The following is a 14,059-nucleotide window of genomic DNA, read 5'->3' as shown; positions in this document are numbered from 1 at the left end:
GGTTTGCGTCGCTCCATCGGACAAAGTAGTAGTAGTAGAATTGTGTCTTGTTTGGGTCGCAGCTTGGCATTTGGGTAGGAATAGTGGGTTCTCAAGTAACACCGATTGAGAAATACTGGCTTAGGGCACAAACAATGAAGCGCTTGAATGTTTTTTTTTGAGTCGCCTTAGTCTATATTCTTCCTTGTGCATTTTAGCACTCCTTTTCGGTTGCACAACATGATATGGTGACATTTAACAGTCAAATATAACACAATGTCCCTTTAAAGTCCGGGCCCTGATTACCGTATTTTCCGCACTATAAGGCGCACCTAAAAGTCTTAATTTTTTTCAAAAGCTGACCATGCGCCTTATAATACAGTGCGCCTTAATTATGGATCAATATTAAATCGCAAGGTCTTCCAACTAACTTGCAGCCGCCGACTAGATTTTCCCCCGAACGCCAAGTAGTCCAAGGTGTATGCTGGGATTCATTTACCGGCGTTTCATTGGCTAACCAATGTGACAATCATCATTTGAATCGATCACTATTGGCTAAAGTTATTCGGAGGTCAAGGGGCGGATCCTTTTTATCATTTACAGGCTGGCATTGGCTGAAGCGGCAAAACAAAGCCTGCAATTGGCCGAAAAAGATCAATGCACATGGTTGACGGCATACAGAAAGCATTTTTTTACTATTCTGTATTTGTAAATATTTTATTCTCCTGGATTTACTAAACTCATGGATATAATAGGACCATGGCTGCACATTATTATTGAACACAACGACTTTGGTGAGCTACTTCAGCTATATATTTTCCCTGTATCTTGTTTCAGACTGAACTCGATGTTTCTGTGATAAGCGGTGCAGATAATGGATGCAATGGAGTGTCTTTTTTTAAATTAAACTCAATTCCAAGTTTTTATTGTCATATGCACACTAAAGTTGCGAGTGAAAATAGAAACTAAGGAATGGTTGGCATTTCTTGAATCCCAAGACTTTAACCTTCCGAATGATGGAATGATGCATTTGAGTGACATCGTACGGACAGCGCATCCGCACGTGTTCTCGACACGTATTTGCGTCTATGCAAGCTTTGGGAATGTTAAGGGGGTAATAAGTTGGACTGAACTATCTGTTTTGCCGACGTTCCCATTGTAGCGCCTTATAATCCGATGCGTCTTATGTACCGTATTTTCCGCACTATAAGGCGCACCTAAAAGTCTTGTTTTTTTTCAAAAGCTGACCATGCGCCTTATAACACAGTGCGCCTTATATATGGCTCAATATTAAATTCGCAAGGTCTCGCAACTACGAGAAACAGCCGCCGACTCCATTTTTCGCGCTGTGCATACTGGGAAATATTAAACGATTGGTAGTTGCCGGGGCTCGTGTTGTATTTGTTTACTAAGTGGCAAAATGGCTACCCCATTAAACTGCTTAATTCATATTCAACAAATACAGTATTTGTCTGAATCCAGGGTTATGACTGGTGAAGATGTAAAGCACAATTTACCTTAAACAAACGCAGAATTATTCAGAATGTCACGTTTGAGAGAGAGAGAGAGCGAGAGAGAGAGAGAGAGCGAGATTCTCTTTCATACGTGCATTTGTATAAGAAAATGGCTCCTGTTAAGAGACACGCGTACAACGCCGAGTTTAAACTCAAAGCGATCAGTCACGCAGCACAACACGGCAATAGAGCGGCAGCGAGAGAGTTAAACTTAAATGAATCGATGGTACGGAAGTGGAGAAAGGATGAAGATAAGCTCCGCCAAGTAAGGAAAACTCAACAAAGTTTCCGTGGCAATAAAGCAAGATGGCCAGAGTTAGAGGAGACACTTGAACAGTGGGTTGTTCAACAAAGAGCGGCAAGCAGAAGTGTCAGTACGATAACTATACGTATGAAGGCAACAGCGCTGGCACAAAAACACCGGACGTGTTGGATGGCCCATTCACTGAGATATGGTCAATTCGAACACAGCAGAAGAAGAATTCGAGGGATTCGTCGATGAGGAGCTTATAGAGTGATCTTTGTTTTTCTTTTGTGTGTTTACGTTTTACATTTTACAGTTATTATGTTATTGCTTTGCACTCGTTGTTTTTGCACATTACGAGTGTCACTTTATTGCGATTGCACTAACGTTTCATTTAAAATAACAGTATCAGACGTTTTTTTCTTTGCGTGTTGACTAAATGGACAAAAAATAAAATGATATGTCGATGTTGTTCAAAGATGTTAAAGATGTGTCACGAAAATGCTTTACCTCAGAGAAAATAATAAAACGGCTGTTTATTTATTTTGGTAGTGAATGGAGTTGTTGAAAGCTTGTTTGTTAATAAAGTTTGACCTTTTTGAATGTTTTGTTGACATTCCCTTGAGCGTGGCAACATCTAGAGGTTGCATAAAGTAACTACATTCTCTACTGTAGTCAAGTCGTCACATTTATTTACCGTAAATAGCCCTTAATCCCAAAAATGTCTCGAAGGACTGCACAGGATTACAATTACAAAATTACACAATTACCTGATCTTAAACCAGCATGCACTTATAGCGCCTTATAATGGGGTGCGTCTTATGTATGGCATAAGTTTTAAAATATATCATTCATTGAAGGTGCGCCTTATAACATGGTGCGCCATATAGTGCGGAAAATACGGTATGTCAAATATAGGACCAAAAACTATTTTTTCGGGGTGCGCCCTATAACCCGGTGCGCCTTATAGTGCGGAAAATACGGTACATATGTGACATGAGTGACACTCTCATGCAAACTCGGGGGCATTGACTAAGTGGGATAACGAAAAACGGGGGAAAACACCCGTCTGCTCTCAAAACGGAGGGTGTTGGTGGGGTGTTCCATTTTTTTTTTTCACTTGCAAAAGTGAGATTGCGTGAAAGGCACTCCAGAGAGGCTTCGCACAGACACGTCAATATAAATAAATAAGCTCGGCGTGTTCGGGCCGCTCGACAGCTGCCGCTTTACTATTTACCAGGACATCGCCTACGGGAAGTGAATCAGAAAAATCCTCAAAACTCAAAGCCAAAGAGAAAATCTGGGTGTGAATCATAGATTGCGGTAACAAAAAAAAAAATCACATTTCCGATTTACAGTGAACATATGCAATGCTATCTAAATAATACAGACGTCATGAATATTTTTTGACACATGAAATGCAAATGACGACTGGAGATTGATTTGTATCTGCAACATGAACAATCAGTGGCATGCAGTCAGGGGAGGCAGATGAGGCTGTGCCTCACCTAAAAATAGAACTTTATTAAGTGGTTCTATTCGGGTGTGGTAACCTGGCTGAAAATCCATCCCATTTTTACCAGAAAGCTTAAAAAGTTCCGAGTCCAAAATGTAGCTTGATAACTAGCAAAAATAATAAAATCTTGGCTAGCTAACAAGCAAAGAATGTAAAAAACTAGCTGGATAGCTTGCTAAATAGCTTAAAAGGTAGTTAAACCTGGTAAAAAGCTAAAAGGAAGCTAGATAGCTAGCTAAAAGCGTAAAAACCCAACTTAATAGATAGAAAGCTAAAAATAAAGCTAAACGACTAGCTAGAATCGAAGCTAAAACTGAGTTTGATAACTAGTAAAAAATGTCAAATTTAGCTAGGTAGCATGCAAAAATGTAAAAAAATATAGCTAGATAGCTTGTTAAATAGCTAAGAACATAGCACAATAGCTAGCTACAAAGCTTAAAAGGTCAGGCAGATTTTTTGCTGATTTGCTTTATAAAACCCATAAATTGGAATTTAGTTTGTTGTATTTCTTCTAAATCAGTAAAACAATAAATAAATAAATGTGCTTGACAGTTAAATAGATTCTCATTTTATTGTCTTAATTCGTTGCTTAAAAATGCAACATGAACAATCTGTGGCATGCAGTCAGGGGAGGCAGATGAGGCTTTGCCTCACCTAAAATTAGAAGTTTATTATGTGGTTATATTTGGGTGTGGTAACATGGCTGAAAATCCATCCCATTTTTACCATAAAGCTAAAAAGTTATATGGCTAGTTAGAAAGGAGTCCAAAATGTAGCTTGATAACTAGCAAAAATGATAAAATCTTGGCTACCTAACAAGCAAAGAATGTAAAAAACTAGCTGGATAGTTTGCTAAATAACTTTTAAAGGTAGCCACATTGTAAACCTGGTAAAAAGCTAAAAGGAAGCTAGATAGCTAGCTAAAAGTGTAAAAAGCCAACTTAATAGACAGACAGAAAGCTAAAAATAAAGCTAAACAACTAGCTAGAATCGAGGCCAAAACTGAGTTTGATAACTAGCAAAAAAGGTCAAATGTTAGCTAGGTAGCATACAAAAATGTAAAATAATATAGCTGGATAGCTTGTTAAAGAGCTAAAAACGTAGCACAATAGCCAGCTACAAAACTAAAAAGGTCAGCCAGATAGCTTGCTTGAAAACAGTACATTTTTTTGCTTATTCGCTTTATAAAACGCATAAATTGGAATCTAGTTTGTGCTTGACATATAAATAGATTCTCGTTTTATTGTCTTAAAAATATTTATCACTATTTGAATAGATTTTCCATGAACTGGAATTTATTGATTTGAATAAACTAAATATAGTAAACTAAATTAACAATGTATCATGTTATTACTATGTCGTTACTATGTTATAACCAGGTTCATTATTAAAAATTGGGTTAAATAGACTCATTTAAATGATTAAAAAAAATAAAAATAACAGAAAGTCACAATGACCCAGCACTAGTGAAATATTTTCAGAACCGGTCCTCGGGCTTCTCAGCTGTCCCTAGGGGGGGACCCTGGTACCCTGTGGGGACTACGTTGGAGACCCCTGCTGTAAAGGATTATGTCTGACTATATTGACCTTAGAAGACTGTTTATTAAAATAATTATTATTTTTAAGACCTTTGCAATGGGTTCTTTTGAGAAGTCATGGGGGCAAGAGCACCACCATTGTTATGCACAGGTAAACGGCTTACCAGTCTCCGGGTGGCAAGTTCCGTGCTGATGGCAGCGGCATGGGACACACTTGGAGAAGGGCCCCCCGTCGGGGTCCTCCCGAGTGAATCCGGGTACGCATTTCTCGCAGAAAGGGCCCGTGAAGCCGTTGGGGCAGGTGCAGCTTTCCACCCAGGGGGCCGGGGGTCCCGTGTCGCCTGTGGCTGGTGATGCAGAGGCCAGACGGACCCCTGAGAGTTGGGAAGTGTCTGGAGATGATATAGAAAAATCGTCAGCTTGTTTTCTGAACCTTATCGACATCAAAGATGGGAAGAACCCCATCAGAGATGCAGACGTAGACAGGGTTTGGTAGGGTTACTTTAACTGGATTACTTTCAATTTCTTTTGGATTACTCCAATACCAAATATGCTAATAAAAGACAAAAAAAACTAAATATGAATTAAATGATGACTCACAACACGTGGTAAGCTTTCTCTCCTGGCTTTGATCTCTTTGATCTCCGGCAAAACTAACATAAAATGCGACAAAAACAAAATGAAAATAAATCCAAACAGCTTGTCAACATCGTTTTTGCTGTTCCATGTATTCCGTTACTCCCCAAGCCTGCACAAAATTGAGTCATTTTATTCATATTTAGTTTCTTTTGTCTTTTATTAGCATATTTGGTATTGGAGTAATCCAAAAGTAATTGAAAGTAATCCATATAAAGTAACCCTACCCAACCCTGGACGTAGATGAGTGTTTCTCAACTGGTGGATTGGACCCAAAAGTGGGCCGCGGGCCTTTTGCCTTTGCAAAACAATGCTAAAAAAAATAACCGAGGGTCATTTAAACTCCTAAGCAGTAGATGGCGACGGCAGAAAAAACTGATAACGTTTGTTTACAAATGTTCAGCATGGCCTAAGACACAGGTGTCAAACAGGCGGCCCGTGGGCCAAATCCGTGGGCAGAGGAACTTCAGAAGATCGATCGTGAGGGACAATGGAGAGAGACGCTCGACGAAGAGCGACACTAATTCGGCTAATTTGATGGAATTCACTTAGTTAAATACTTTAAGAAAATAAATCTGCCCCTGTGTGAAAATGCCGGCTATTCTTGTCCATATTTCCCCTAAAAGAAACAAGCATGCATTGTAAGGAGAATAAATTTCGTGTTTGGTTAATGGAGTCCGATTACTAATTCGAACAATTTGATAAACGATACATTTGTAATGTATTTAATTCCTAACAGTCAGCTATGCGCTTATCAAACACCACAGATGAGATTAGCTTGAAGTATAATTTCCCCCATGGCCATATGTGCTCACGATAAGAGCCATATATGACTCGCAAGCCATAGACCACAGGTGTCAAACAGGCGGCCTGCGGGCCAGATCAGGCCCGCTAAGGGATTGAATCCGGCCCGCGAGACAACACTCAGAGAAGCGCAAGAGAAAAAAAAGCTGCTGGTTGAAATATGTCCACTTGATGTTGCCAAAGCCAGGTGCCTCTCACAAAGACACTGTACAGTGGAACCTCGGTTTTCGAACGCCTCTCAGTTCTAACAAATTTCGAGAAATTATTGCTTCGCTGTTCGGTCAAAAAATCGGAGTTCGAACGCCAGTAATGCTTGAGTGTGTACGCTAGGGTGCGATGCTGAGCGGCGTGCGGGTGTTTTAGCCCCTTATTATGCCTCCGAAGAAAGTCAGTGCAAGCAACAAAGTTGCTACAGGTGAAAAAGGAAACTATTGCATTTAAGAAAGAAATAATTGCCAAATATGAAGGAGGTGTGCGAGCGCCCTTCTGCTGACCACCAAAAATGTAAGAAATCCTATTCATAAGATTACAATAACGCGAACGTAGGATTAGCCTGGGTTAGCTTTATGTGGGTGTTGGAACAGAGCCCAACTTTCAGGGTGTTGGAACGGAGCCCCCTTTCCAATGAAGCGCTCACCACTTGTTGTGGAGACCCGGGTGCTAAATGACTTGTAAACGACCTCATTTTTTTATTTATACACGTTCATGTTAGCGTAATCTTTCGTACGGAAGATTACGATAACGCGAACGTACGATTAGCCTGGGTTAGCTTTATGTTTACGTTAAACGTTCATGGTAAACATTCAGGGTGTTGGAACAGATAAAAATGATTTACATTATTTTTGATGGGAAAAAATGATTTCGGTGAGTGAACAAATCGGTTTTCGAACAGGGTTCTGGAACGGATTACGGTCTAGAACTGAGGTTCCACTGTATTTGTATTTCTCTCTCTCTCTCTCTCTCTCTCTCTCTCTCTCTCTCTCTCTCTCTCTCTCTCTCTCTCTCTCTCTCTCTCTCTCTCTCTCTCTCTCTCTCTCTCTCTCTCTCTCTCTCTCTCTCTCTCTCTCTCTCTCTCTCTCTCTCTCTCTCTCTCTCTCTTTCTATTCCACCCCTTTTCTCCCTCCCCATCTCTTACACTCTCTGTTTCTCTCTTTTTCTCTTCCTTTGTTGCTCTTTGTCTCTTTCTGTCTGTGTGTCTTTTAACCTCTTTTGCCCTAACTTCCTTTTTTCCTTTTCTCTCATTTCTCTTTCTCTCTTCATGCCCTTCACGCTTTCTTTTCTCTTTTCTCTAATTCTGTCTTTCTATTTCTCCTTGGATTTCTTTCTTCCTCTGCCTTTCTTTTCCCCCTTTCTCATGACTTTTTATCTCTTTTGTTTCTCACGCTCTCTCCCTCTCTCTCTTTTTCTTTCTTTGTCCCGCCCTCTCTCCTTTTCCCTCCCTCTTTCTCTTATTTCTTTATCTCTCTTTTTCTTTCTCTTTAATCTACTAGTCCGGCCCCCGACAGAATGTTTTTTTCTATCTTGTGGCCCCCCGAGTTAAAATGACACCCCTGCCATAGGCTATAGACCCCTGTCCAGACTGCAAAACGGAAACTCTTAGCACTTTTTCACCGTGCAGTTTCTTTGCTCCGCCAGGATCTTTCCCTAGCAAAGTGCGCTAACGATTTTCAAGCCTGACTCCTCCGAGCGGCTTTCCGACAGACGAGAACTTTCATGTCACAATTCCATCAAGGCTTCTCTCTCCCGCTGCTCTCATCCGTCAACTTTCAGCTTTCTAACTTTTTCCTTTCTTTTTCGTTTTTTTTTCAACAGCTCAGTGAGAAAGAAAGCTACCTGTCGGCATTTTAACCATAGTAAAATCGGAGAACTCTACATCATGCATTATTCAAATGCAAAATTGGACGGTGATCAGGCTCGCGCGGTGAATGGAGATTGTTTAAAGCGACAGTGTGTGTTTTTTCTCCAGCAGATTTTGCTTTGTGTTGTGGTGCAACCGAAGACGAGCGCTAAATGCACAGAAAACAGACTACGGAGACTCAAAATGAACAAACGGGACCGTATCTATGATTTTTTTCGAACCAGGCTTTTGTGATTTTTTTTGTGTGTGTTTGGGTTACCCGTAGCAGTAAGATGGTGGACAATGAAATGAAATGAAATGATCTGCATTTATATAGCGCTTTTCAAGTCAATGACTTCCCAAAGCGCTTTACAATGTGCTCCACATTTCCCAATAGCGGCCTTGCAGCCATGTAAGGCGCTAACCTGCTTATTGGGGGTATTAGGGGTTCAGTGTCTTACCCAAGGACACTTCGGCATGTAACACGGACGAGCCGGGATTCGAACTGGGATCCCTTGATCCCAAGACGAGCACTCTACCTCCTGAGCTACTGCCGCCCCAATGACAATGATGTGAGCTCACTCCTAGTGAGCCTCATAATATGTCAAATAAACAAAAAAAATCTCGACTTATGAGTGTTTTATTTGAGGGGTTGTGTGTCTTTACTTATTATTTAAACCAGGGCTCAGCAACCTTTTCGGTGTGGAGTGCCACCTTCACATTCCCTTGTAAATCAGTGTGCCACACCAAGATGAATGACTCGCACGACAATTTTTTTATATCCATAATTCAACACCAGTCCTGATATACAACATGGATATACATTGAAATCGTATAAGTGACCAATTTATCTTCCAATATTCTTGTTCATCAAACTAAAAACTGAATGTGATCAACATGTGATCAACCATCAAAACTTGAAACACACACACACACCTTTAAAATATTTGTCATCAGTAAATGGTTTTCCGTACGTTCCTATGCAGTGAGCAATGTGATAGCTTGCTTCAGTGGTGGCGTTTTTAGCAGTGACAAAGGTTTTAAGGGTCTGTGTTTGCTGTACCTGGACACAGGGCATTTTAATGTCTCCGCCTTGTCAGACTCATCCTTGAATTCGTGTTCATGGTTCATCTTGTGGGCAGCACGGCGGCGCAGTGGTTAGCGCATGTGCGGCACAGTTCTGAGGTCATGGGTTCAAATCTAGCTACCGGACTTCCTGTGCGGAGTTTGTATGTTCTCCCTGTGCTTGCGTGGGTTTCCTCCGGGCATTCCGGTTTCCTCCCACATTCCAAAAACATGCTTTTCGGGTGAATTGGCCGGTCCAAATTGTCCCTAGGTGTGAATGAGCGAGCGAGTTGTCTGTCCCTGTGTGCCCTGCAATTGGCTGGCAACCAGTTCAGGGTGTGTCCTGCCCACTGCCCGGAGATGGCTGGGATGGGCTCCAGCACCCCTCGCGACCCTACTGAGGATAAGCGGAGCAGATAATGGCTGGCTGGCTAATCTTGTAATGACACTTGATGCGCGAGCTACAACGATCTCGAGGCATAATGCATAAACAGCACGGTCATTTTTTTGCACAAAGCCTCATTTGTCTGTTCACGCTGGCTGAAAAGAACGAGATTTTTTCGCTGGAGGAGCTGTCGCAATTCGTTGATTTCTGTGGCGCCGGTGTTTCTATGGCTGGGTTAAAACACGGATCTTTCCTTTAGCGAGGCGCGGCGCTACCTTAAAGCCTCTAAACACTGCGCGCAACTGAAAATGTCTAAATTTAAAAAAAAAATAAATCATTATTTTGCCGTGCGCTCGCGTGCCACTGGTTGACCCCTCGCGTGCCAGCAGTGGCACGCGTGTCATAGGTTGCCAACACCTGATCCAAACCAATGTTTTTTTTTAATGAAATGTGTCATACCGATAGGAGGCGGTGTAGCGTAGTTTTTAACCCTCTTATAAGCATAAGGGCAGCGGCACCACTGTTTTTCAAACACTATTTAAATGACCATAACTCCGCAAGCAACAAATCGAATCAAAGCAGTTTTCCAAAACACCCACAAGGTGGCAGCAACTTCCTACAAGTGTATCTCACATGTCACGGACCAGAACGTACACAGGACTCAATTGCATGTGTTTCTCAGATTTTACTGAAAGAGAGTGAGAGTAGGCTTGCTTGATTGCTTGATCCGAAGACTGGCGGAGAGCGGGAACGAGCAAGACGGGAGTGACACTTCCGTGTCGGAAGAAGACAGGCGGAAATGGCAAGTCGTTTGACCAGGGCTTGAGATCGAGGCGATGTTAAGTTCGTAATAGTGGTCGTAGGCAGGCGGCAGGCAAACAGGCGTACTCAGGTTCAGAAACGGGTCGAAAAACGGGAATCAGGCAGGAAACATGTTTTAACAGGGACGGAGTCGGACGGGAACGCTCACCCGGTGAAACACAACAGCTCGCAACGATCTGACAAAGTTTGAACTGCAGTCGGGGGCTTAAGAAGGGTGTGGCCACCAATCAGCTTGTCCGGGCTGTTGGCGCCAATCAAGCTGCCACAGGTGTTCCAAATAGGGCAATCATTACATCACAGGCATCCACGTGTGGCAACAGTGCAATTACAGGCAAGAAATGACACAGAAGGGCGTAACAAGCAATGCACTCTGTAGGACATTTTTTTCTATCTATTTGAATACTTTGAACATTCCTTTATTTGTTTCGATTGTCAAAGGGGCAATGAATTGATGGGTGATGTTTATTTCCTGTCCCAGGAATTGCTTCACTATCTACCACACTGGCCCATAAAATGCCTGGTCATGATTAAAAATGGTTGACAATCTATGGAAAACGGAAAGAACAAGTATAAAAAACGATTTCTGTATATATTTATAACAGTTTATATTTCGAGTTTATGTTGTCTTACAATGTATTCCTGTTCAGTTCCACTCTCTACTTTATTATAATCCTGAAAAATCCCAGTCCGATTTTTGTTTTGTTGTTCATTTTAAACTGTTATAACATTGTCTTAACACATATTTATGGTAGATAATGCCAGGTATTGTAATATTTTGCTTGTTCTGGAAAAAGGGCCAAAAGTAATTACACATAACATGATTTTGGACTCTTTCATGGCCAAAATAACAAAAAGAAATGCCAAGCGGACTATATGATACTTGGTCAATAAAGGGTTAATGATTTATTTTACAGTTAAAAAAATACATTTAAATACTTTTTAAAATATTCCTGCCCATAAATGATGATTATTTTGACTCACTTATTTAGTAAGTAGCTCACTTGCTGAAGAAGTGTAGGCACCCCAGGCGCTCTCCTCCCCTCGTGATCCGGGTTTAATTACCATTGCATTCAATGTTAGGAATTGTGAACAACCATCCATGTCACTCAGTGCTCCTACCATTGCTATCCAATCCCATTTGCCACCATTGTGATGATCTGGTATCACATTTTCGATTCTTTCTTTATATAAGGCGCACCTGATTATAAGGCGCACGTTTAAATTTCTTGCCAATTTGGGGTTTTTGGGTGTGCCTTATAGTCTAGAAAATACGTTACTTTGCATTCGTGTCTCATTGAGTCAGAAAGGTTCCAGATCCCTAAAATAGAGTGGAAAAAACGACCTTAATTGAAATACTGCCGGTTAAAGGCGAGTGGCGCTCTGCTGAGGAGGAGGACAGGCCGTGCCCGTCTTATTATTCCGCCGCGCCGCAAATGAAGCGTCGTCCATTAAAACGGACGAAACGTCAGTTGCGACCACTCATTAGGAGCGGTCTTGCAATGCCTTTGGCGCTCAGGTCGCCCTATTACGCCACCATTTTGCTTTTCATCTGTCTCCGGCAGGACAAATGTCACGGTACTTCTAGTAAATTTGCTTTCTAACTGACCTATTTTAGTGGTTGACTTAATGGTGCTGAACCGAATTTGGTACTTTTCTACTCGATAACGCAATTTCCTGGCTTGTGTCGTCATTGCAGCCTGTGTCAAGCTCCTTATGTTGCACGTGCAAGTACGTGCGTTTCTTAGATGTGCTCAACTACACGTATCAATTTCATCTTTTGGGTTCGCGTATGGGCAGTAATTAAACCAGGCCTTTTCTTACTTTCACCATGTTCATAATAACTGTACACGAATCTCTTAACTGCCACGGCCGTCGGGGTACTGCGTCCTGTGGTGCGTCTTGGGCAAGTTTTGTGGTGCCTATCCCTTTTCAGCTGTTTTTTGGAGTAGAGTTTTGCTCCTTTCATGAAACTGTCCTGGTTTTATGACCAGTAGCAGGAGAGGCCTTCTAATCTGACGCAGATGCAGCACCTTCATGATCTGGTCCCTGTAGTTTTTTTGGTGTACATCGTCATCCCACTCTTGCCGGACCTCGGCAAGGACAAGCAGCGGCGCTTGTTCTGTTTTATTCCGATATCCTGTTTCATTATCAATCCTGTCTGTCCTGTCCTGTCTGGTATCGATCCCAGAGTGGACACCCAATCATCATTACCTGCACCTGACTTTAGTCCGAAAAGGGGGTTATAAGGACTGTGTCAACAGCAGAAGCTGTCAGATCATTAGTTGCCATTTTCATGTTCCTGCCTGTGTTTTGGTCTTGACCCCTTCATTTGTGTCTTTGATACAATACTGATACTAGATCTTTAATCACTGTGGAAAAACGATTTTTTTCCTGAGTTTTGGCTGTCATGTTGTACAATAATCATTTCATAATTTGGGTGTTGCATATTTTTATTGAAATTTTTTTGTCTTCTTTGGTTTTGTGACATATTAAAGGCACAGGTACAATTCTTTGATACCTGCACTTTTTTAAGATAATTTATCGTCAATAAATTCATCAAATTCAATCGTATCAGTCACAACATTGGAAAATAATTAAAGAATGACCGCAATTAAAATTAAAACAGATAAACTTAAAACCTCATTAAAGCATTCATGCATAGTGCTTGCTTGTAATACACTTATTAATCATGGAGGTACCATTTTTTTCTCACTTAATGAACAATAGGGAGTGGATAAGAATAAGGATATGAATAATAATGATAATAATAACAACAACAACAATACAATTAATAATAATAATAATAATAATAGGGCAGTACGGCGGAGCAGTGGTTAGGGCGTGTGCAGCACAGTTCTGAGGTCATGGGTTCAAATACAGCTACAGACCTTCCTGTGCGGAGTTTGCATGTTTCCTCCAGACACTCCGGTTTCCTCCCACATTCCAAAAACAGGCATGTCAGGTTAATTGGCCGGTCCAAATTGTCCCTAGGTGTGAATGAGTGAGTGAATTGTTGGTCTTTGTGTGCTCTGCGATTGGCTGGGAACCAGTTCAGGGTGTCCCCTGCCCACTGCCCGAAGATAGCTGGGATGGACTCCAGCACCCCGCAACCCCACTGAGGATAAGCGGTAGGGATAATGGATGGATGGATATGGATAATAATAATGATATATTCTACTTCAAAGCGCCTTTCAGGACACGCAAGGTCACTGTACACAGAATACCGAACAACAATATAAAACAAATAATAACAAGTAATAAATAGCAAATAAAAACAAATTATTGTTATAAAGGGGGCGCTATGTGAGGTAGACAAGGGTTTTGATTTTGGATTTGAAGGTGGACAGGGTGGTCGGAATTCCGCAGTTCAGGCGGCAATGAGTTCCAAAGCTGGGGGGCAGAGCGGCTGAAAGCTCTTCCCATGGAGCTGAGACAGGCAGCAGATGTACTGAGATGAAGGGAGGAGGATCATCTAAAGGTGCGGGATGGCGTGGTAGTATGAAGGAAGTCGGAGAAGTAAAGAGGGGCAAGGTTATGAATGGCCGTGTAGGTGTAGAAGAAGATTTTGTAGTTGATTTTATGGTTGATTGGGAGCCAGTGGAGTTGCTGAAGGGCAGGGGTGATGTGATGGCGAGAACGTGTTTTGGTGATGATGGGTGCAGCAGAGTTATGGACCAGCTGAAGTTTGTGGAAGGACTTTTGAGCTAAACTGTAGAGGA

General features: G+C 41.7%; 1 protein-coding gene across 1 annotated transcript in view; it reads right to left on the bottom strand.

The window, feature by feature from the left end:
• lamc3 (laminin, gamma 3) overlaps positions 1 to 14,059 on the bottom strand; it is a 243,035-nt gene that overhangs the window by 70,348 nt on the left and 158,628 nt on the right. Inside the window, exon 13 of the mRNA XM_088356238.1 lies at positions 4,956 to 5,183. Within this exon, the coding sequence (XP_088212364.1) occupies positions 4,956 to 5,183 (228 nt within the window). The remainder of the gene's footprint in view (positions 1 to 4,955; positions 5,184 to 14,059) is intronic.

Source organism: Urocampus carinirostris, chromosome 16 (genome assembly GCF_059441175.1).
Source record: "Urocampus carinirostris isolate Australia breed hairy pipefish chromosome 16, RoL_Ucar_1.0, whole genome shotgun sequence".
Classification (NCBI taxonomy): domain Eukaryota; kingdom Metazoa; phylum Chordata; class Actinopteri; order Syngnathiformes; family Syngnathidae; genus Urocampus; species Urocampus carinirostris.
The sequence above is the reverse complement of the archived record's forward strand: the minus strand, read 5'-3'. Positions and strand labels throughout refer to the sequence as shown.